The 23,547-nt window shown below is 49.0% G+C and overlaps 1 protein-coding gene across 12 annotated transcripts in view; it reads right to left on the reverse strand.

Moving 5' to 3' along the window:
• LOC102047875 (excitatory amino acid transporter 4) overlaps positions 1–21,575 on the reverse strand; it is a 34,481-nt gene extending 12,906 nt beyond the window's left edge. For 3 of the 12 annotated variants that reach the window (XM_055709226.1, XM_027812763.2, XM_055709220.1), the window contains exons 1-3: positions 5,730–5,901; positions 1,594–1,851; positions 579–716 (exon numbers count right to left, since the gene is read on the reverse strand). In XM_055709226.1, coding sequence (XP_055565201.1) covers positions 579–716; positions 1,594–1,807 — 352 coding nt within the window. In that variant the 5' untranslated portion in view covers positions 1,808–1,851; positions 5,730–5,901. The other 9 variants (XM_055709221.1, XM_055709223.1, XM_005444301.4 and 6 more) reach the window with 9 other exon arrangements.
• Positions 21,576–23,547: the final 1,972 nt, after the last annotated feature.

Consider the following 23,547-nt stretch of genomic DNA (forward strand, 5'->3'; position numbering starts at 1 on the left):
GCTCTCAGAAGGGCAATAATGCCCTCCCAGCACATTGGGCTTTTAAGTCCCTAATGGTGGGATGTTTCAGGAGGTGGAATGCCTTGCAGTCCCTTCTGCTGCCTGAAAGCTTGGCTGGCTGGCATGTCTTCTATGAGGACCTGGATAAAGCAAGCTGTCCAGCTGGTGATCACCTCCAGCTCTTTTGGACTGACACAAACTGACCTTCCCTAGGCTGGAGAAAATCTGAAGTTGACTTGGGCAACAAACTTGTTGATGTTTGAGGTTATGTATGATGACATCCTTGATAGTGCTCAAGTGCTGGGCATCAGAAACACCACATTGTGTCCTCTCCAGTTTTCTGAGAAAGCACAAGGCCTTCTGCTCCCCCTTCTGCTTCCCTTCCCCCTTGCTGAGCCAGCAGGGTTATGAGTGTGAATCATGTGGACTACAGCTGTAGGTTCAGGCCTATCAGGTCACTATTAGCCAAGCTAACCCAAGCGCCTCCAGCTGGGGTACAAAGGGGTGCTCCAACAACAGCTAGCATCTGTCTGTGCTGGTTATTGCCTTGCCTGAAAGCAGCAGAAAGCAATTCTCACCTGTAATCAAGCTGGAGACAATGAGAGGAAGAACCAACATCTGGAGCATACGCATGAGCAGCTCGCCGGGGAAGGAGAAGTACTTGATCTGGCGATAGGTCAGCTGGTAGGGCCGGAGGGAAAATGCCAGGATGATCCCTGTGGATCAGCAAGGGATGAGAATGGAAATGGGACAGTGTGATCCAGTGGTCTGTCCCTCAGTCCTACAGTGTGGCTTTTCTCTTTCTCATCTCCTTTCAGCTCCTCCTCTCCCCAAAGGAGCAAATGTTCTTTCTTTTTCTAAAAGGCCATGATCCAGTTTTTACTGTATGCACTCTCTCTCCCTCTGACATATTTATATGCATGGGAGCCTCGTGCTAAACCACAGGTCTCCTTGTTGCTCTGTCTGCTGCTCCTCTTGGATCTGTTCCCAGGAAGCTCATAAACACAAAAATGCTGTGACCAGAGAAATGATCTCCCAGACCAACCTAAGTGTGACTACACAGTTCAGAGACTTTGTCCACCCACCTCTTAAAGCTTGAGTTTGGCCAGTGAGTTAGAGACATATAGCCTGGATCAAAAGCTAGGGACAATCCACTATCTGCTAAGCGGATTTAGTTTGCGCTGTATCTCAGCCCTTTGCATCAGTTCCCCCTCCTGGACCTGTCACGCTAAAGCTGTGGGATGAATCTGAAGAGCCCTGGTGCCTGCAGCTGCACTGACAAGAAGCCTCTGAACAAACCGGAGTGATTTTTCATGAGGATTGGTAGAGTTGGACCATCAAACCCTTTCTGTTGTAGACTGTTCCTAAGCTGCAGCCAGGAGGGATCAACAAGGACTCCCTCACACAGCCCCTCTGCATAGTCTATTGTTCTGGCACATAAAGGTACTCCTGAGGTGGACAGTACTTTGTGCTGTCAGCTCATCACCTTTACCTCCCCAGCCAGATCGTTACGATTAAATAAATTCTTTGTAGAATAAACAAACCTTTCCCAACATTTATAAATGGTGCCCAGTGTTGCCACCGACTCCGTACCTAGTAAGACTGCAGCAATGGTGAAGAGGACGAAGGCATTTCTCCTGAAGAAGCTTTTAGCGGTGTCAGCGGTGATGCTGTTCATCCGCTTCTTGGCCCGCGCTGCCCGCTTCTGCACCGCCTGCTGGAAGCGCTGTACCCGGCTCTCGGCATTGAGCCGCTTGGCTGCGTCCTCGTTGAGGAACAGGCTGTTGACGTGACTCTGTTCACTCATGGTCAGCACGGCTGCTCAGTCCCCGAGGCACGGCTCTGCCTATGCTGGGCAGGGAGAGGCACAGACAGGAAAGCGTGAGCTGCAGCACCCAGAACCTTGCCTTCATTTTTAGGTAATTTCCCTGGGGCTCTGAGCTGGTTTATTTATTTATTTATTGATTAACAAGCTCCTCTGTGCCTCTGCAAGGAGCAGACCCCAGGGCAAGGCAACTAAAGGACTGCCAGGGTCTTGTCACAACTCTTCTGATGTCTCTGGAGAAGCTGTGGCCTCTGTAGCACCCAACCTGCACCGAGGAGCAGCTTGTGGTGGCCTGGGCAGCCAGAAAGGGCTTCACAGCCCCCCCGGCCTGTTCTTAGGAGTTTTATCAGTTTGGACAGGAATGAATTTTTATCACCTGGCAATATAGCCACTTCCTGTACACAAACTGTTCCAAACAAGACCAGGCAGCAAACGTTTCTGACATACCTCCTAGATGGGCTTGCCTACTGAAACAGCTTTCTCCATGACAGCGAGCAGCACCGGCTGTTTCTGCAAAAAGGAACGTAATCCCTTTGCCTTCTGTGGAGCCTGAGGACAATGCTTTACTGACTTTCCTTTGAAGCACAACAGGACTTTCAAGTAGTATCTTTTGTGAGACTCCACTGATGGGGTTAACCTGCTGTCCTTCATAAATATGAAGACTGAGGTCAAACCTACTCCAAAGAGGTAAATAAAGAACCAGTTCTGCTCCATTACCTGCTGGCTGCAAGGTCTGGAGAAGTCTACTGTTCTTTAACTGTTTGTTTTTTACTATTGTTCCCATTGTCCTCAGGACAAAAGAACAAGGAGACCACACAGGCACACCAGTCCACTCTGGAGTGCTAGAAGACTCCAGCAAGCCAACAGTTCTTACCATTAGAAGGATTATTGCCTGACTAAGCAGGTGCAACTTTCCTAATGTCACTGTGCCTTGACAGCTACAAGGTCTGAAAATGCTTATTGTTCCCAGAGGTTTGCAAAGATAATGCAAGACTAGCTGAAACCAAAGAGGAACAGTCACCTTAGCACACCAGCAGATGCTGAAAAACCTTGCGTGTTGCAAGTCCAATAAAAGCTACTCCATTTGCAATCCTGAATTTAAGTCAAAGAAACCGTCACAACTGGGATTGCATTCTCTGTAAAATACACATCTGGTGCTTGGACCTAGATAAGTGTCAATCATGCACTGAAGATATTGCCTCAAAGAGGAATTGGTTCATGCTACAACGTTGCAAGGTCATTTCCAACAGGCAGATGGAGGAAAACCTCCATTCTGATAGATTTGTCTGCACAGATGCTAATAATGTGTTCCTGAGGTTCAGAGCAGTGGAGAGACACCTGAGGTGGCTCAGCCAAGTCACTCTAAGCCCACCCCAGGCTAAGCTGAGTGAAGGCCCCTAGCAAAGATTCTGGGGTTTTGACACAGGAGCCTTGCACTGCTGCGGTGGTTGCCCAAGCTTTTGGATTAACAAACAGCATTCTGTGGATTTCACTCTGCTGATTCCAGCTTAATCACACTTTCTTATTACACCACCCTGCTTTCATCTGTTGATGGAGCCAATATACATCAGACTGGGTGAAAACTTTGCTTGTCTTCCTCCTTTTCGCTGCCAGTCCTCCTACTTTTTGGAGCTACACATGAGAGAAAGAAACTGCAAAATACATATTCCTTCAGCTCATTGAGTTTGTGCCTCCTGACCTCCACACTAGGTGAAGAAACTATGGATTCAATCCTCTGTGCCCCAGAATAGATTTGTATTATTTAGTACCCTCCCAGATACAGGGTTGGACAAACAAAATTATTAGCTTTCATGTTGAGGCTTTCCAATGAGCCAGGACTTTTACACATGTTGTATCCTCCTGTCTTGCCAGTTACTGGCATCACTGGCCCTAGAAGGAAGAGGACACCTCCCAGATCTCAACCTTTGTTATCACAGACAAACTGAATAATCCCTTTTGTGATCCATTTTATCTTTTGTCTGCAGGATTTCCAGAAGTCTGTCCCAGACCTTACTGCACTTATGGTAAGAAAAGTAATCGACTGCACTGTCAGTGGCTGGAGGGATGGAATAGATTAGAATAGACTCTTTCAGGTGGAAGGGACCCACAAAGATCATCTAGGCCAGTTGCCTGATCAATTTGGGGCTGACCAAGTTAAAGCACGTTATTAAGGGCAGTGTCCAAGTGCCTCTCAAACACTGACGGGCTTGGGGCATCGACTACCTCTCGAGGAAGCCCGTTCCCGTGTTTGAACACCCTCTCGGTAAAGAAATGTTTCCTGCTGTCAGGTCTGCACCTCCCCTGGTGCAGCTTTGAGCCATTCCCACGCGTCCTGTCCCTGGATCCCAGGGAGAAGAGCTCGGCACCTCCCGCTCTGCATCCCCTCCTTGGCAAGCTGCAGGGAGCAGTGAGGTTGCCCCTCAGTCACCTTTTCTCCCAATGGGACAAACCCAGAGTGCCCAGCCACTCCTCAGAGGACATGCCTTCCAACCCTGTCGCCAGCTTGGTTGCCCTCCTTTGGACACATTCAAGGGCCTTCACATCCTTCTCAGATGGTAGGACCCAGAACTACACACAGTACTGGAGGTGAGGCCACACAATGCTAAATACAACGGGATAATCCCCTCCCTTGGCCGGCTGGTTATGCTGTGTTTGATGCACCCCAGGACATGCTTTGCCCTCTTGGCCACCTGGGCTCACTGCTGGCTTCTCTTGAGTCTGTTCTCAACCAGCACTCCCAGATCCCTTTCTGCAGGGCTGCTCTCCAGCCATGCCTTTCCAAACTTATACTTGTGCCTGGCATTACTCCGCCCTAGGCGTAGAATCCGGCATTTGTTCAGCTTCAACCCATTAATCATAGCCCAATGCTCCACTTCATCTAGACCTCCCCTCCAGGGAATCAACAGCACCTGCCAGTTGGGTTCCATCAACAAACTTGCTGATGGTGCCTTCAGCTCCTGCATCCGGATGGCTGATAAATACATCGAACAGGACTGGCCCTAGGACTGAGCCCTGAGAACACCGCTGGGGACCAGTCACCAGCCAGGTGTAGCCCCATTCACTACAACCCTTTAAGCTCTGCCCTTCAGCCAGTTCTTCATACAGTGCACTGTCAACCTGTTCATCTCACAGCTGGACGAGAGGTCCAGAAGGATGCTGTAAGGGACAGTACCAAAAGCCTTCCTAAAATCTGAAAAAACTACATCCGCTGTCTTCCCTTCACCCACTGGGTGGGGGACCTTGTCCTAGAAGGATATCAAATTGTTAAACAGGACTTCCCCTTTGTGAACCTGTGTTGACTGTGCCTGATGATTGCATTGTTCTTTAAATACCTTTCAGCAGTACTCAGTATAATATTCTCTCAGTTTTCCAGGAAGTGAGGTTAGACTAACAGGTCAGTAGTTCCCTGGGTCTTCCCTCACACCCTTTTTGTAGATTCCAGCAACACTGGCTGCCTTCCAGTCAGCAGGGATGCGGCACAGCTTCCTACAGCAGAATGGCTTACCACCCAAGGCAATCACTTCTAGAAGCATGACCAGCAAAGAAAGTTTCAAAAACCAAAGACTCTTTCTTTTACTCCCAAACTACTCACTTTTCATGAAACAGCCCAGCACACCTTGGTAAGGTGAAGTGCTACCACACAAAGCTCCCATCTCTTTACTGAAGTGAGAATGGTTACGGTGACAGCTCTGAAATCACCCATCACAGGCTGGCTACAGCCAAACCGGGCTTCCCGTTCACTGTGGTGACCTGAGGAGACCCGTGTTGAGCCAGGAGCATAGAAACGCAGACTCACCTCTCCTCCAAACCTTGCCTCTCTGAGAGCTGGACCATACCACAGCAATGGCATGAACTCCTGTGTGGGGGAAGTGGGAGCAGAACCCACCCATATAAAGAGACTCACCTGCTCTTTTCTCCAGAGGTGTCCCCATCCACGTGCACTGGAAAATGTATTTTTGTGCAAACAGAATGAAATTTCTGTTTCGATATGGGAAAGTTCAGGATTAGTCATTAGATCCCATGTTGCACTATATGCTCAGCAGCCTTCTCAGAGCAAAACTTACTGCAGAGAAGGAACTCACCAGCAGAGCTTGCTCCTTGATGTCCCCACCCTCTTGCTGACTTGCTCCCTTTCTCCATCTGCATATTTTGCAATACAGTGGCCCCCTCCACAGCGCATTCCCTCTGCATTGCTGGCCTGAAATTGTGTAAATATTCTCTATTGCATCAGCTGGAAGTTCTGACTTCTGCAGTAAGTCATCCAAATACTCTTCCAGATTAATGGTCTGTCAATGGCTTGGATTTTCCTTCTTGGGAGGAAGACGGTGGCTTTGCTCTCGGTGAGGGTTCCCCTATTCACGGCTGCTTCTCCAGGCTCCACTCTGCCAGAAACACTGAGATATTTGAGAGAGCATTTTTGGAGGTAACTTCAAGGCTAGACCAGGAAGCACAGGATATTTTGCAAGAAAGTTCGGTGTTGCAAAACTAATGCCTAGTTCCTGGCAATAAGGTTTCACATAACAGTGGAATTTTGGCTATTTTAAGGACATCAGTCAGAAGATGGTGAAAGTGAAAAATGGGGAAGGAAGACTTTTGCACTACACTTTTCTGTCCTGCTCTTTTTGTGCAGATTCCTGCAGATTTTTGTGTGGTTATCTTCCCATCTACCCAGGGAGAAGAGTTCCAGCATGAGGGGAGGAGGGCAAGAGTGCTTAAGGACCTAAAAAGAGCTAGAAAACAGGAAATCTCTGAATCAACTGAGATGTATCTGTTCCAACTCTTAGTGGACGTTGAAGAACACTCCTCCTCTTCATGCCTTGTCTCTGCTAAAAACAGCCAATGTCAGAAAAGCTGAAACCATGCAGTGTGCAGAACTTTCCCATGAGCATGTTTTAAAGACAGAGTCATAAAATCCTGGCTGAAGGGAAAGAAGAGTTAGCCATCACACACTCACCAAGAGACAGCTTCGCTGGAGGCCACGTGTGGTAGCATCAGGGCAAATTTGCACCCCCTTGTCACAAATGGCACACTTTTGGCCCCCATGTGCACCCTTGTCCTTAAATACCGCTTTATCATAAAAAGAACATAAGCAATGACATGAAACTAGCTTCGTTTTCCGAAGGGTATCCTAGCTCTTCTCAGATCTGTGACAAGGGGATGCAAATATGTCCACGCCTACTGAGTGGTTTCTTGCAAGTCTGTCCGACATTTGCACGGTGGAGAATGTTAAGCACAAACCCGAGGCTGCCCATCTGTGGTGGTAAGGACAGTGATGAAACAGCCCTGGGCTCTCTGCTCTGCTGCAGCCTGGTGGCACATGGGGAGAGCCTCATCCCCTGAAACAACGGGAACTGAGCAGCTCCAGACTTAGAAACTGAGAGTAAAATATTGCACACAGCAGAGAAACTGCTTGAAATACTATCTTGAAGGTATAGTTTCACTACAGACTCTTAAAAGGCACACAGGTCCCCACATCCTTATCCATGCCCCTCTCCCAGAGAAAAAGCCAGCTTGTAAGAATGGAGAACTAGGGAAATCAGTAGAAGTAAAAGGCAATCTTCAAATTCATTTAGTTGAAGAAAAAAACAAATCAGTAAGGATACAAGCTCAGTGTCAAATCAACCAGATTTAAAAAAAAAAAAAGTTTTGCAAGTTTTGTATGAAAGGTTTTTAAAGCAACAGACATATCATGGGATGAAAGGGAAGATTCCCCTATGATCACTTGTGGTGACAGGTTGCTAATAAAGAGATTTCAGTTGTGAAGTCCAATAAGAAACTGTGGAAATGGCTGAGCTGTTCATCAGCTCACAAGTGACCTGGAAGATGAACTGCTCTGTGAATAAGTGAAAAGCAATAAACAGAAGAAGAATAAATTTTAGTCACTCTAGTGACTCCAAAAGATACTGGAAATATCACATAAAAGCACAGGCTGGCAGAAAAACAGTGCTAGGGATTATTATGGAAGAAATTAGGGGACAGAAAAGAAAATGGTCTTATGATGACCTACAAATATAGAGCATACTCCAGCCCTGCCCCGTTTGACTTGCTCCGACACCATGTGGCTACATCCTGGCTGGCCAGACCCTGCCCTGCTGGCCATTGGCTTATGCTCAGCTCCCAGTCCCTTTGGGAATTACAAGAGCCCACGCTGCGCCCTGACGAGGCTTTCTTGGAGGCCAGATATTTGGAGTTGTCCCCTGAAGGTGTACGGTTGTGTCCTTTCGGTTGGGATAGAGTTAATTTTCTGACTAGTAGCTGGTATAGTGCTGTGTTTTGGATTTAGGATGAGAATAATTTCAGACTTTGCCTTGTGATAAAGTGCAGAGGCATGAATTATGCTTGTGGGGAATAATACAGTTTTCACGTTGTAACATTTGATGCTCAAAACTGGGGTTTTTTTAGTAGTCAGAAATCCACATGCACATCTTAAATATTGCTATGTCACGACAACAGAAAAAAAATGAAATCGTTGGGGCAAATTTTAAGTTGCTGCTGAAGGAATTTTGCATTTAACTCAGATTCTAAGAAAGCAACTGTGAAAGCCTTCAATTTCTTCTTACTTTGTTTTTTGTGCAGGCTGAGCTTCAGGAAATAACCCAATGTTTGAATTTTATAAAGCTGCCATCACTGAAATGTTCCTGCACTCAGTTATTCAAACAGCAGCGTCAAGAAGTAGGTTGAAAGTATTTCTTAAGTTTCTTTTTCATGTGGCAAAAGTTTTTGCACTTCTGTGTAGAGGCAGTTTGCATCCATAAGGGCCCACAAGCAAGTTCGTATAGAGCAGCATGTCAGACTGCCAGCAGGGGTTAAGGGGAGCCTTTCCACAGGAATGCACGGGCCATGGATCTGGTCTGCTCCATCTACCTGTTTGACGGTGTCTGGGAGAGCCCTTCGGGAATGGTGTCTGAAACTGGGGAGTGTTTGCAGAGCAGTGCCCAACGCTGTACGTCCCTAGGGCTGAGTCCAGGGGCAGGAGTTTGGGGGAGCTGGAGGAGACGGGCTGCACCTGTATGTGCAGAGCTACGCAGCTAAGAGTAGAAAACAGCTCCCAAGAGGTCAGGGCAGTGGTGCTGGCCAGGGCAGCTCCGTTCTGCGCAGCACTGGTGCACTGTGTTTCTGCCAGAGAGAACAGACAGTTTGTGCTGCCCACAGGGAACCCGTTCCACTGTCCTGTTGGTAACCAGTGGGGGAAACCCACTGTCCCAACAGAGCTTTGCATGCCTTAGCACTCCTTCACAACAGGAACAGAAACTGTATTTAAGCCTATGGAAATAAATCTATTGCGCACGGCTCCATCCTCACTCCAGTCACGTGCAGCAGCCTTTGGGTCACAGGGCTGCCGGCTTTCTGAGCATGAGGAGAGCCTGCAGATCTTCGGCCTGGTTTTGTCCATGCAATGGTCAGGGTTAGGCTGCGCTGGGTGAAGAGGAAATGCATTTGACTACTTGCCATGGTCTGGATGAAACTAAAGGTTGCAAACCGCTAATGACAGTACAGCCTTGTCTTAGGGCCTCCATCCACTACATCACCCCTGGGATCCCAGAGCCCTCTGGAGGTCCCAGGTGGGACCAGCACTAGGGTCCAGAAACTCGGCTGTGTTTGTGCCAGCAGATCGAGGGAGGTGATCCCTCCCCTCTGCTCAGCACTGGTGAGGCCACGCCTGGTGTGCTGTGCCCAGTTCTGGGCTCCTCAGTACAAGAGAGACATGGGCACACTCGAGAGAGTCCAACAAAGGGCTACAAAGATGATGAAGAGACTGGAGTATCTCTCATGAAGTAAGGCTGGAAGACCTGGGACCGTTCACCCTGGAGGAGAGAAGGCTCAGGGGGATCTTATCAATGTATACCTGAAGGGAGGGTCTAAAGAAGACAGTGTCAGACCCTTCTCAGTGTTGCCCAATAACCAGATGAGAGGTGGTGGACACAGACTGAAGTAGCAGGAAATTCTTCTTAAGCGTAAGAAAAGGGTTTTTAACTGCAAGGCAGACCGAACACTAGGTTGCCCAAAGAGGTTGTGGGGTCTCCATCCTTGGAGATATTCAAAAGGTGACTGGACAAGGTGCTGAGCAACCCGCCATGGTTGACTCTGCTTTCAGCAGGGGGGTTGGACTGGGTGACCTCCAGAGGTCCCTGCCAACCTCAGCCATGCTGTGATCCCCCCATCTGCTGCTGATGTGCTGTGAGGCAAGGCTTTACAGACAGCACTGACACACCCTGTCCCTGACAGTGTCCTGGAGCTAATTTATATGTATAATTAGTACAGGGCTATGGTCTGGTTCCCCACTCTTCTCTCACCCTCTAACCCCTGCACACCACTCTTGCACCACACTGCAAGATAAACAAGATGCTGCTACTTCATGGAAATGGCCAACTGCTGTTTGTGGCTATTGGACAGATCATGAGGACCCCGGGGTGTCTCAGCAGAGGAGGAGCTGTCAGTCAAGTGGATCCGCTGTGAGATGCTTCTCTGGGACAAGGAAGGTCCTGGCCACTGGCAGGATATGGCATTACAGGGCACTCTTCCCACGGTGTGTGGGGTTGGAGAAAGTAAATGAAAAGTTCATGTGAAGACTTTATCTGCCTTCTGCCCTGCCCTGCCCCAGCAGTCAGTCCATGCCCTGCTCCCTGTGTGCCAGCATGGCTTTCTGATTGTTAATGTGCCCAAGAGATGTCAGCCGATTATCACATAACCAGCCCCACGGCAGGCAAAGCACCATGCGGACAGTGCAGCAGAGGAGAGCTCCAGTCCCCAGGGTTTCAGGCTCTTGCCTGGGACAAACCCAGTTGTCACTGCTCAGAACAAATGGATGGGAGGCAATGACTGAAATGCTGGTGCTTTACCTCACTGTCCCACTATTGCTAATGTCTGCATAGAAGAACACACAAGGGGTTAATCTAATTAGTCAGGTTTACTCCTGGGACTGACAGAAGGCAGCCAAATTAGAAATGCCCACCGCAAAGCCTCTCCCAGGTTTACCAGCCTCTGGGGACTGAGGGAAGAGTGGCAACGCAATCCCAGAGTGGCGGTGCTTGGGACAGCGTGTACGGTCACACCGCTGCCATGGGCATGAGCGTGGCACTCGGGCAAGCCTTGCTGCTAACAGGATGACACTGGGAAAGCGTGTCAGGCAGGCGTCCCCCCTCGACAGCCGCTACCCCAGGCCCCCTCTTCCCTCTGCTAACACAATTTTTTTCTGTTGTTGTTGCTGAAAGCCAGCCAGCAACTGTGAAATAATCAGTACTTTCAAGCCCACTGTTTCTCTTGTCTCCAAGGAAACCCTGCTACTATGTTCAGCATCAAAACCAGGAGGGTTTTCAAGGAGGGAAGTCTCCACAGGTAGCAGAAGGGAAGCGCCCTAAGGCTGAGCAGAGGGAGGAATCTCTGCAGGAGAGGGGTTGGAAAGAGGTTTGCACAAGCTAGGCAGGTACGGAGGGGCAAGGCAAGGGGCTGCTGAGACAGCTGTACTAGCCTTTCCAAGGTGGACAGCTTCTGGTGCTGGGTCACCTAGTGAGTGGGCAGAAGTTACAGAGCCCATCCTTGCGTGGAGGGAGGGAAGGCTCAGTGTTTGCAAGGAAGGGATGTGCCAGGCTGTTCAAGAGAAGGCAGGCAGGGCCATGCTTCTCCCGCAGGACTCTGCTCTGGGGCCTGACAATCGCAGTTAGCAGCTATCAATTCCTACACTTGCTTTTGGGCAGATCATTGGCACTCCAGGGTAGGAAGCTACAGCCCCTCCACCACCAGCTGGATGGGTGCTTTGCATGGACAGCAAAGTGGATTTCTGCATTCCTGCCTCACTTTCCCTCAACAGCAGCTCAGTGCCTGTGGTCAGGAGCATTGAATCCAGCCACTGTGCCAACAGCTGGGTTTTTTCAGTCCCGACAACCAGGATAGAGAGGGATTACAAACCCCCTGGCTGGAGGCATCCTCACCCCTCACACTGTTGGATCTTTCGCAGCCTGGCCCATTGCTTGCCCTTGGGAAGGGAAGTGTGAGCTGAAAGCAACACTGCCAAAGCGCCTGTGCTGAAAATTTCCATTGCCAAGCCCAACTGGGGTGAACTCAGCTATCTTTGTGTTGCTATAGCAGCCCCTGGCAGGGCTTTGCTCAATGATGTGCTAGGGCATCTCCATTTCCCACTCACTATCTGGCAGCCAGCTCCCTCCCAGCCAACTCCTGCCATGACAATGGACCCCAGAGGAGATCAGATCTGCCGAGGGTTCAGCCACTGACCCAGCTAAGCTCTACAGCGACAAGGTGATCGCCAGCTGATCAGCTGCTTTGGGGCCTAAGTCTGGTACTGGGAGGACAAACGCTGCTTTCCCCACTGCTCCCTACTCATGCTAAGATCCTGTGATAAGCTCAGCTTGCTCTAGCTGCCCACCAGGCATTTCACCCCAGCCCAGAACATACAGTCCCACTTTTAAAGCACTCCCTGCTGGGCAGTCCCCTGTCCTGAAGCAGGGTGAGAGCTGTCCCTGCTGCTCTCTCACGCATATGCCCAAGGAAATCTCCTGCCATCCTCCTGTCCTGCTTCAGCCCCTAGACCTGGCACTGCTCTTATTCATGCATTCAGATTTGCTGACAAAACCACTCACCTGGAACAAGTGCCAGTCGTCAAGCAGGAAGGGCAGCACGTCTTTTTCGTCTTGGGGGATTATTCTGAGTTGTTTCGTTCTTTAATTCTTTAAAGTCAAAGGCAGGATGCAGGATTTTCTCCTTAGAAAGGTACAGCGTTAGCAGAGAGCTCTGAGCAGTACCTCCTGAGAGAGGAAAGGAAGACAGTAATATGCTCAGGATACATAGCAGTAGGGGCTGGGGGAGTGGCATGTAGGAGGAGACTGAAAAAATCTTCTATGATTGCAGGAGACCAGAGGACAGAAAGCACCTGTCACCACGATGTTGCGTATAGCCCACACTGGATTTAACACTACCTGTGTTTTTGCACTTTCTTCTGCCTCCTCACACAAGCTGCAAAGAGCATTATCAGGAACAGAGAGCAGGGCAAGCTGTCAAATGAGAACCAGATCTCATCCCCATCCCACTCCTGCCCCTTAGTCTATTCCTTCCACGAGGGTGACTACCTGCAGAAATCCATCCAGCAGCAACAGCTGGATACCCTGAACGGGCCGGTCCTTCGCCGGTCCAGTCTAAGCAGGACCGCAGAGATCCAGACACACCCCTGTGTCCAGAGCAGCCTGTGGGGACGGACATGTGTCTGTGCCCCGGCCGAATCGCTGTGATGTCCTGTTGGTGTATTAGGCAAGTCACAAGGAGGAATCAATTCACTGAGTGTGCAAAGAAAATAAATCAGCAATATGGTCCATCAGGGAGCCAGGCTCTGCTTTCAAGGAAGCAGGAGAAAATTCCAGTGTTCTTACTCGCTGATCTCTTAGGTATCGATTCCTGCCACAGTTTCTTTGATAGAAGTCCCACATTTCAAGATTTCCATTAATGCACTGTGCCAAAACCACAAGTCAGATTGCAGGTGTGAGCACCACACAGCCCGTGCTGGCCTCCGAACTGGGCAGAGTGAAAAATTATGTCTAAAACCCGAGGTCCAGCACCAAGGTTAGACCAGCACCTCTGTTTCTATTTCTACCAGGTATATGACTTACAGGGGACATGTCAGTTGTTTCCTGACATTAGCCTTCTCCTTAATTCAGGTGGCACTGGTGCAGGGACTTTGCTGCATACTCCCACTTCAGCACACAAACAGCGATGCATTGTGCCTGCCGCTAGAACTTGCCATGGAGTTTGAATTCATCCAGCAAGGGGTAGGTCAAAGCCAAAGTGTCAGGCTCATCTGATGGAGAGTTCTGGAACTGCAATCCCTCCCCTCCCCCCCCTCCGAGCCCTGTGTCCCTATCAGACTCTGTAGGAAAAGGAGAGCCAAACCTCTTCAGCCCAGGTTACGGAGAGCAGCTCCCAACACCAAAGGGCTTTTTGCCAACAGTAGTCATAGAATCAAAGAGTCATTTAGGTGGAAAAAGAAAAATGATCTTAAAGGTCATTGAGTCCAGGACAGTGATTAGATGTGACTTTGCTGGATGGGCCGTTTGGAGCCCAGGGTCTTGACTATCTCTGTCATCACCCCTTGTTTTAACTTGCTCCATCTGCCAGATCAGCATGGGCACGGGCCATTGCTGCATCAGGGGACAAGGACACACTGTCTGCACCCAACACGTTGCTCGATCTTCACACAGCTTGGTTGCCCACATGTAAGTGGAGGAAATGGCACTAACCTTCCTGAGGAAGGCTGCACAAGTCCTGTGAGGTCTTGGGTCACACGTGTCAGCTGGCGCCTGGAAACCCAAGCCCTGTACCCTGCAAAGTCACAGTCATCTTTCCAGCAAATTGCCTATTGGAATGGGCTACACAAATAGATAATTTTATTCCAAAATGAATGTCTGTGGTTACAGGGAATAGGCTCCAGCCCTCTGCTTGCACCACGCACCCAAAACACTCCTGCAGAAGTGTGGCTGAGAGCCAGTCCAGCCAGAGGAGTAAAAAGAGGTGGATCATCACAGTGCGGCCCTGTACACAGCTGATCTCCTCTGCTGGGTCCACAACATCGGCTGCTGGCAGGGGAGCTGCAGCAAAAGGACATCTGTTATTCCTCGTGCCCCTGCTTCTCTCAGTGGCTTAACCAGCAGCTTTTCTTACAGCAGGGTAGCCTGCCAGCGGTCTACTGGATGCTCGGTGACCTGCAACAAGGAGCACTCTTCGCCTGGTGCTACCCGGAGAGGGGCAGAGCTGCCACCCCACAGCCCTGTGCGCTTCTCCCTGAACCTACCCTGGGGAGAAATGGTTGGCTAACAGTGAATAATTGTCCTTGCCCACTTACTCTGCCTGAAGTTCAGCTTGGCTGCTAGGATCTGTGCTAATTCCTACCCAGTTTTCCAATCCCCAGGTTAACACACCCCTAGGCCTTTTTTAGCCATAAACTGACAGTGATGAACACTTTAAACTTTCTCCTTCAGCAGCTTCTCCCATGTTTCATTTTGACTTACACCTGTGGCAGTTTCCAGACACCTTTGAGTTATTAAATAGGACACAGAGCAGCAGTCTGAAGCTATGGAGGAGGTGAAGAGCTCTGCTCCCTCAGGATGGAGGTGCCTGATGTCCAGGCAGAGTCTTTCCAGGGTGGAGCAATCCCTGGGGCACAGCCCCCATGGTGAACTAACTCCCCAAAGCCTCCCCCCTCTCCACAATTGCCAGGCACCTTTGATCATCCACATCGCACAGAGGCCACGTGATACTGCGACTTATCAACAGCAAAGGGAACTCACGATGCCACCCTTGCGAGAGGCAATAAGGCATGACAACTGCACCTCGTGTCACTTAGTCACCTTATCAAGGATCCTCTGATGCTATCCTTGCACAGATGTTTGAAGATGAAGTAAGGGCTTGTTGGGAAACAGCCTGGAATAGCTTTCTCAAGTCAGCTCCTGGCAACTTTCTCCACAAAGCACCTTTCAGAATTATTTATGCTAGTCTCACAAGTAGACTAAAAAATGTTACATAGGGACAGGGCAGTTTGTTTTGCACCCATTCCCTCTTTAAACATGCCCTCAGTCTGTATCTGCTGAGCTTGGAAAGATCTTGGTCCTAAACAAGTGAAGTTCTTGGCAAAGGACTCCTGAGACTGATTTCTACAGAGGGCTTGCGTGTCCAAAGAAGGGGTTTGCAGGTCCAGTAGAACACCTACTTCTTTATCATCTTTTTCTTTAAGAAAACAGATATCAATTATCAGATCTTTAAAAAGCAGAACACTTTAAAGATAGGCTAAGTGTTGATTCATAACATAACAATAAGGAAAAAGCCCACACATGAATCTCTGTTAGCACAGAGTTATGGCCAGCTGCAACAAGGCTTTTCCCCCCCATCCCAGGTTAACTCCAACAAGCAGATCCCACGCCTTGCCCCAGCACAGCCACCAGCCCCCACGAGGTTTCAAAGGTTCATCTCCTGCCCGCGCTGTTTCTCCATCCCCTTCAGGCCAGCCCACCCTGCTTCTTGCCTCTGCTGCGTCTGGATTCTTCCTTCTCCCGGCTCCCCTGCCAGCCAGCCTCTCCTCATCCCAGCCCCCTGCTTCTCCCAGGGCCTCTCCTACATCCAGGGCACACTCGCTCTGCTCACTCTACTTCCAGGTCTCTCTCCATCCAGAACTCCTCTCCATACAGTCCTCAGAGCTATTTAACTACTCAGCAGGAACCAGCCACAGCTGTGCATTATCCACATCAACCAACCCTCCACCCCTGAAGCCAGCCCACAGTTGTACATTATCGATGTTAATTAACCTGCCTTCATTCCTCTAGAATTTCTCTACAGCCCTGTCACCTGAACAAGCGGGTGGCTGGGGGATGTCTGTGAACCATCCTCGCCTCCATGTGTCATAGGAACAGGGTTGTTTTCTGCTGGAGTGCAGAAAGCCTCTGGGGTATTCCCAGTTGCCAATTGTCATGGGGAAAGATGTGATTTTCTGGTATGTTAAGCAATTCGTCAACCCTTCCTTCCCTGGATTTTGCAATTCTGTAGTCTTGTTCTCCTTGTTACAGTAACCTTAATTTGGGGGTTGGGATTAATTTTGTATCCTGCACTGCCGGTTTGGCCCAGGGAGCAGAGTCCAATTATGCAGCTGCGACCTTCATTCCAAGTTAGCAGAGTTTCTGCAAATGAATCTCCTTCGTGTTTCACAGAGCTGCTCAAATAATGGAATTTCCTTCCTATGGGAAATGCCAATGTTTCAACATTTATTTTTGCCCTATTTTGGAACAAAAAGTCAAAATTTCAACTCTTGCAACAAATGAAGTTCAGGGAAATTCAGAAATGTGAGGAAATGTTTTGGTTTGGATCAAACTGATGTAAATCTGCTCCTACCTGAGCTGCAATATTTCTTCATGTGGGTGCCTCTCATGATATTTCTGTTGCAGTGTCCCCCTGCAGCTGGGCTGCTATGGTGCATCAGCCTCGAGGGAGAGCAAAGGCCAAGGAGAACAGGGCCAGGAGGGCTAAAAGAGAAAGAGCCCGCGGTGCAGTTCTCACTGACAGCACCTGCCCGGACATACTGGTTAGAATTTCTGATGCGACAACGGAACAAAGAAAGAGATAGTTAAAAACCAGTATATCTGATGACAAAAATTATTACCCCAGATTTTTGACTGGGTAGTTTCAAGTGATGAGTGAGACAAACCGTTGTGAGCTCCTGAAGCTTCTGTTGTTCAAAACGGCCCTCATTTTCTCCTTGGCTCTGCAGAAAATGAAATGTCTGAGCTGGCAATTAATTACTTCACAGGAATGGCTCGTGTGGCTTTCCAAAAACAACATGAGACTTTCTTTTGGGCACCCTGTACTAGTGAGTTGTACAAACTGGAGAAAGTCAAAAAACCATGCTGTTGTTTCAAGTAGCTCAGTCTGATACTACTGTGGGCTAAGTCTGCCTTCTCTGAGCTGGGAAAACAGGATGGAAATGATTTACTTCTGCTGCTCTGATGATATATTTGTCCAAATTTAACTCGGCCCATTTTCTTTGGCGTTCTCTGCATGATATTACCATCGGCATTGTGCTCTTCCCCAACAGCTCCCAACGCTGTATATGTGTAAATGTATTACAAGGACAAAAGGGACCAATTCTGATGCTAGTCTGACCTCCTTTTTCAGGACAGGAATAGCCCTGTGTTAATTAATTTTCTTTTAAGTAGAATATACTATTTAGAAAAATTTCTGAACCTCCATCACTCTTTTCTGGTGTGATGAATTCACCACAATTCCAGGCAAATTATGTAAGCCTGGGTCTACCTGACCCTAGAAATTGTGCGTGAGGAAGAGGCAGTCAGCTGCTGCTGCAGAGGAGCTGAACTGGACTTACTGGTGTTAGTGGCAATACTGACATGGACAAACCAAAAAGCTGTAGGTTAGTCGGTGTGGATATGCAAACACTCATGCATACAGCACCTGCAGACACAGCCTGAGAGGCCAAAATGCAAATGAGAACTGGCATCTGAAAAGCTTAATCAAGGTGGATGATCCTGCAGCAGTCACTGGGACAGCAGCACCTCCAGGTTTTTTCTAGATGCCCCCTCAAATCATCGCTTCCCTCGGCATAAATTCATGTGCTTCCTCCTCTTCTCTTCCCAAGTGAGGTCTTAGGCTACAGACTGAGGTGGTGTGTTGGCTTCCAGGGTCTGACTTTGCAATTTGCTTTCCATTAGGAGTCTATCCAGTTATTCAATGGCTTTCTGGAAGGAGAATCCAAAACTACAGGACTTCAGGGAAAGGAAAGCGCTAGAGGAAATCTGCACTCTTGGCTTTCCTTCACTGAATTACAAAATCCCCTAAAAGCAGCTGCTTTCAGCCACTCCTGATGGACTTTGTTTTTCATTCTCTCAAGTTCTCTCTAGGAGAAGCATGATCTGCCTCTCTTTTCTTGAGACATTTATTTCACTCTTTTAATGACCCTTCTGACATATTTCTTAGGCTCCTAATTTTGACAAAACATCTGTTTGCCTTAGGGTAGAGCCTTGCCATAAGACCCCCACGTGGAAAATTCAAAGATTCCTGGATACAGCAGGAATCTTCCCATCTTCCCCACTGTGGAGCATCTCCTGGAAGCTGTATCAGAAAGGTACAGAATCTCATCTGAAGGACTGCAGGTGGTATTAAATGCATCTCCTCGCCTATCTGCCTTTGTAGTCAGGGAATCGTGTCTTATATCAGTCATGTTTAGCTATCTGCCTATCTTCGGATCGTATCCATTCAGCACAATCTTTGCCAGATCACTCTTTTATAAGTGTAGATACATTAATGCAGTCATAAGTCAATAAACCAGCTTTCACATTAACAGTTGACTCGATCGAGCTTCATAAGCTTTCTGCCTCCTGCTACATCTTCGATCACTTTGAAGCGTTTTGGGGAAGGTACGGCCTCCCCCTCCCCTTAACAGCTGTCAGAGCTGGTGTCTCAGGGACAGTTCTGCTCCATTCGGTGCAGCAGTAGGGTCTGCTGGGCACCCTTCACCCACCGGGACTGCCCAGATTTGGTGCCTGGGTCTCCCTGGCACATGCAGGCAGCGTGCACACACAGCAGGGGGCTGTGATTCCGGGGGTCTCTGTAAGCGTGGAGGGTGCTCTGAGCTGGCGCTCCCCTGCCAGCACGCAGCATAGCTGTGCAAGGGACCCCTTCTCCCTCTAACACCATCCTTGCTGAGTCTCCAGGCAGGGATTTCTCCCCATCCCCTGTCATGGATCGCAGAGCAGATGGGCGAAAGGGCAGCCCCCGACGCCTGTGGGTGTGGGGCTGAGCTGAGGCAGGGCCCAGGTCCTTGCACAGAGAAGCCTGGAGTGGTGCTGGCTGCGCGCTGTCAACAGCAGCAACGCAAACTGTCTCACAGCTCATTACAGAAACTGAGCCAAAGGGAAGGCACGTTCCCAGCTTATCAGGCCACCTCCTCTGTGAGCTCTCTGATCTACTTTTCCAGTGATTGTTCCTGACCCAGGAGAAGCCCCTGAGAAATCTCACAGTTCATAGCCTGCAGCTAAACGGGCATCCGCAAGCAGCCACGGCGGGGAGCCGGGAGCGTGGCACATGCAGTTGGACTAACCAGCTGGAAAATTCCACTCCTCTTCGTTGCAGCAGACCATGCTGAAGCGTTCGGGAAGCAAACCTTGCCAGCGGTGTGTTTATCTGCTCGCCAGGCTGCTGCTCCACGTTGCTGCTGTGAGTGGTGTCACATTTGCCAGGATACCTGCACTATCTGCTCAGCCCTCTTTTAGCACCGCGATACAAAGTAGCTCTGGAACAGCGTCCTGCATACTTTGCTTCACAACATATTTTTTTTAGCACAGCTGACAGTCAACACAGAGTGACACGAAGGGTGAGTATCCGGAACAGAGATGCCGGCAGAGCTGACCTCTCCTCCCGCGCTGGCTAAGCTGAGCACAAGAACCCAGTTCCTCTGATACTTTCACTCCTTGCACCTCTGCTAAGTGATCAGCTCCAGACAACCTCTCCTCACCCCAGTTTAACTCAAAACCTGCTCACTTGCATAAAATTGGTTAAACAACTTGCAGCCTACAGTCCCTTCTTACTTAAAGACTATCAAACCATAAATGATAAAGTAATACTGATAAATGCTAGCCATTCAACGCTGAAGGAATCCTGACTGCCTGACGATCTGACAGCTTTCATGTGCCGCCAGCCCCCATTTCTCTCTCTCTCTGCTTTATTTGTGCACATTTTTCCCTTTTCTCGATGCATTCCCACCCACCCACACACTCTTACCTTCTGAATTTGCAGCTGTGCTTGCTGTAGGCTTGTTTAATCCCCTGTTAGGAGGTGAGAAAAGCCTGCAAGTGTCTGGGCAGAAAGCCTCATGCTACAATGTCACTCAGGTCACCAGCATGCACCCAGCGCTAACCAATGGGAATAAATCCCAAGGGAATTACACAGCTGTAAATCCTGGAAACTATGCTTCACACTTTGAATGTACTATTTCTAGTTCCCTTGCAATGCTATGCAATGAAATAATACAGAAACCTTTGGATTTAAGCAGCAAATAAAGAAATAAACATTATTCAGACTTTCCGCCCTAACACTCCTAAAACGTGGAATGTCTCATTGCACCCCGCTGCTACTGTTCATGGGAGGCACAAGAAAACACAGAGCAAGCGGCTCCACAGTTGTCCAAGGGGCTGAATGTCCACCTTGCAGCAGTAACATGCTCTTAGTGCTGACGAGGAGGGGAGGGAGGCACAGGCAAGAAGCACGCTCTGAAGGATTTGACTTAGCTACTCAGTAACAAGGTTATTTAATAAGGCTTCAATTCCATGATATGCTTCCCCTCGGACAGGTTTTGTAGATGCGTAAGTTTCATCCACGTTTAAAACATTGCCTTACAAAAAGGGTTGATGGGTGAGGTCTGTTAGCGCTTTCCAGGTCAGCTAATTTAAAATATGGAGTCAGAAGAGAGACTGAAATTTAAGGAAGTGATGCTTACTCAGTCTAACCAACATTTCCAGGCATCTAGCACAAAAGTTAATTCTTAAGTTCTGGTTAAAATGTGTAGCCTGCATAGCTGTGTTAGAAAATTGAAAGGCTAGACAGAAGTGACAGTTGGTGTCCTGCCTTTATTTACATGAAGCCCAAAAAGCAAAGCTGCTTCTCAAAGGTCAGAAGTGTGCGAGCTTCAGCTCACAAAACCTGGATTTGTGTAAACTTTGTAAGAATGAATTCTATCAGAGATATCCCATACCCTCATCACCTATTCCTGTGATGATGAGAAATGGAACAAAATCTTTGAAAACAAGAAATAAGAAAGAGTATTTGCAAGTCCCTTAGCACCTTTAAGGCTTCCCTGGGTCAGGAGTACTGCCCCCATTTGGGAATAATAAAGTTTTTACGCAAAATCCAGCAGCAACCTGAGTATTACCTTTACAGGGTGCTCACCATACCTTCACGCTGTGGACCTGGAGTGAAGCTGGAGTGGTAGGGGGGAGCACAGGTGGCTCAGGAACCAGCCTCTGCCTGCTTAGGTTGAACGACAGCATCTGCAAACCCCCAGCTGCAGAGTGAAGCCAGGCACCAAGCTTTGGAAGACGGAAAGAAATCCTTTGGAGAGGAGCAGTTAGCCACATGCATCACCTCCACGGCTTGCTCCTTATTCCTTCTTGTGCCTGTGACTCCTGCTGGCCCCACTCCCACCCCTCCAGCATCTGACCACTGCCCGGGGCCAGGCTTGGAGCCAGGGCTGGTACAAGCTGTGGCTGTGCATGGCTATCTCCTGGCCGTGCATGGTATCTCCTGGCCGTGCATGGCTATCTCCTGCCTGTGCATGGCTATCTCCTGGCCGTGCATGGTATCTCCTGGCCGTGCATGGCTATCTCCTGCCTGTGCATGGCTATCTCCTGGCCGTGCATGGCTATCTCCTGGCCGAGTGCTGTGCACAGGGAGTGCACAGTGAAAGCAGGCAGCTGGCAGGGCTCCGGCCCCCCTCGCTTGCTGCTGGGGGATGCTGGGCAATGGTGGCCAAGGGCAGCGGGAGCTGCTGGAGGCGAGAAGCAGAAAGGAGCCAGGAGGCCTGCAGTCAGGTCTTGCAATGCTGACAGCCGAGGGAGACAGAGCTTGTTCTGGCGATAAAATGGACTACAGCTGATAATAATGTTGTCTGCTGTTAATAACGAACCGTTTGCAAAGTTGAAACACAGGAGGACTTTCTCAGAGCACAGGGGCCTGCACTGGGGTCCCTGGGAAAGGCCAGAGGAGCTCCATCCCAAGCCCTGAATGCTACAGCTGGGACCTGCATCGCAGGCGTGGTGCCGATGCCGTGCTGATGCCGGTGATGCAGAGCTGCTCGCCGTGTGGCTGGTCCTGCATGGTGCTGTGTGGCATCCTGCAGATGCACTGGGAACGCGCCCTGGCCTGTTTAGGTGATCGACACAGCGCGGTGCTTATACACCCCCCACACCAATACGTAAGGGTGTTACTTATTTTTCTTTCAAGAGATTGACCACTAAGGCTGTGGTGAGATCCTTCTGGAAAGGTCTTGCTTGTCATCGGTGGAGACAAACAGCATGTCTGACCTCCAGCCAAGTGTCCCGTACAAGTGTAAACAGTGTGCAGCAGCTGTGGCACAAGCTCCCATGCACAGTATCACAGGGTGCTGTGCGCATAAATGCTTTTCAGCAAACGTTCCTTTTCTCCTTGAGTCAAGAATGATCGTTTCCACGCCTACAGAGAACGGTGCCCTTAGAAAAATGCAAGAATAGTCTAAGATGCCAGCACTGTTTCAACAGAGAAATCACCTTTACTGTAATATGCCTTTGAGAAACAGCTTTATAGAGAAATGATTTTCTTCCCCTTGCCAAAATAATAAAAATCTTACTGTTTTGTTCATAGGCAGTTATAAATCTACCTCTTACAAAGCAAAGCTTAGAAGTGCCTGCTCATTCTGCGATGGACACATTCACTCACAAGAGCTATGAAAGACCTGGATTTAGGTCTCTGCTCCATCTCGGCAGGGTTTAAACCCAAGTTTTAGGGGTGTAATCTACCTAACAGGTAGATCTACCTAATCTAACTGGTAGATCATGGGGTGAATGCTCTGGGTCCCTTGCTGGGTCCAATCCACTTTGTGTACATACTGCGTGGTAAAGAAGAGCTGGAAGAGAACATTGTGGCAGGGCTGCAGGTGCCTGCAGGACACAGCACTCACCAAGCACGGATGAAGAAAGGCAAGCACGGATTTGTACACAATGGTCTTACTACTGGGGAAGCCACTGAGACCGTCCCAGTTTGACGGAACAATTGAAATTTTTTCTATCTTTCCTCACGGGTGGTGCTGTCCAGCTCTTGCTTTCTCTTGACTCTCCAGTTGTTCCACATCTTTTCTGAAGTCTGTGGCATTCAAACGGGGCTGCAGAACTCAAAGCAAAGCCTCTTAGGAATGGTGATTAGAACAGAAAGCTTGCTTTAGTTTGCTCACTGGCAGCATTTCACACCTCCTTAGGATACTTTTTTTGCAGTAGTGCCTCTTACAGACCACAGTGACAACCCTGTAATAAACTAGCAAGACTCAAGAATGTGCTAATTCTCAAAATCTGCAGTCCTTTCAGCAGGACAAGCAGAGAAAGCTGGGATGTTTTTGTGTCCAGTGTACACCAATTTGTCTGACTTTTACTATGCTTTGTATCACAGAGGCACCAACAAAACCAAGGATGTATAGGACA

Source organism: Falco cherrug, chromosome 4, assembly GCF_023634085.1.
Source record: "Falco cherrug isolate bFalChe1 chromosome 4, bFalChe1.pri, whole genome shotgun sequence".
In the NCBI taxonomy this organism is placed as follows: domain Eukaryota; kingdom Metazoa; phylum Chordata; class Aves; order Falconiformes; family Falconidae; genus Falco; species Falco cherrug.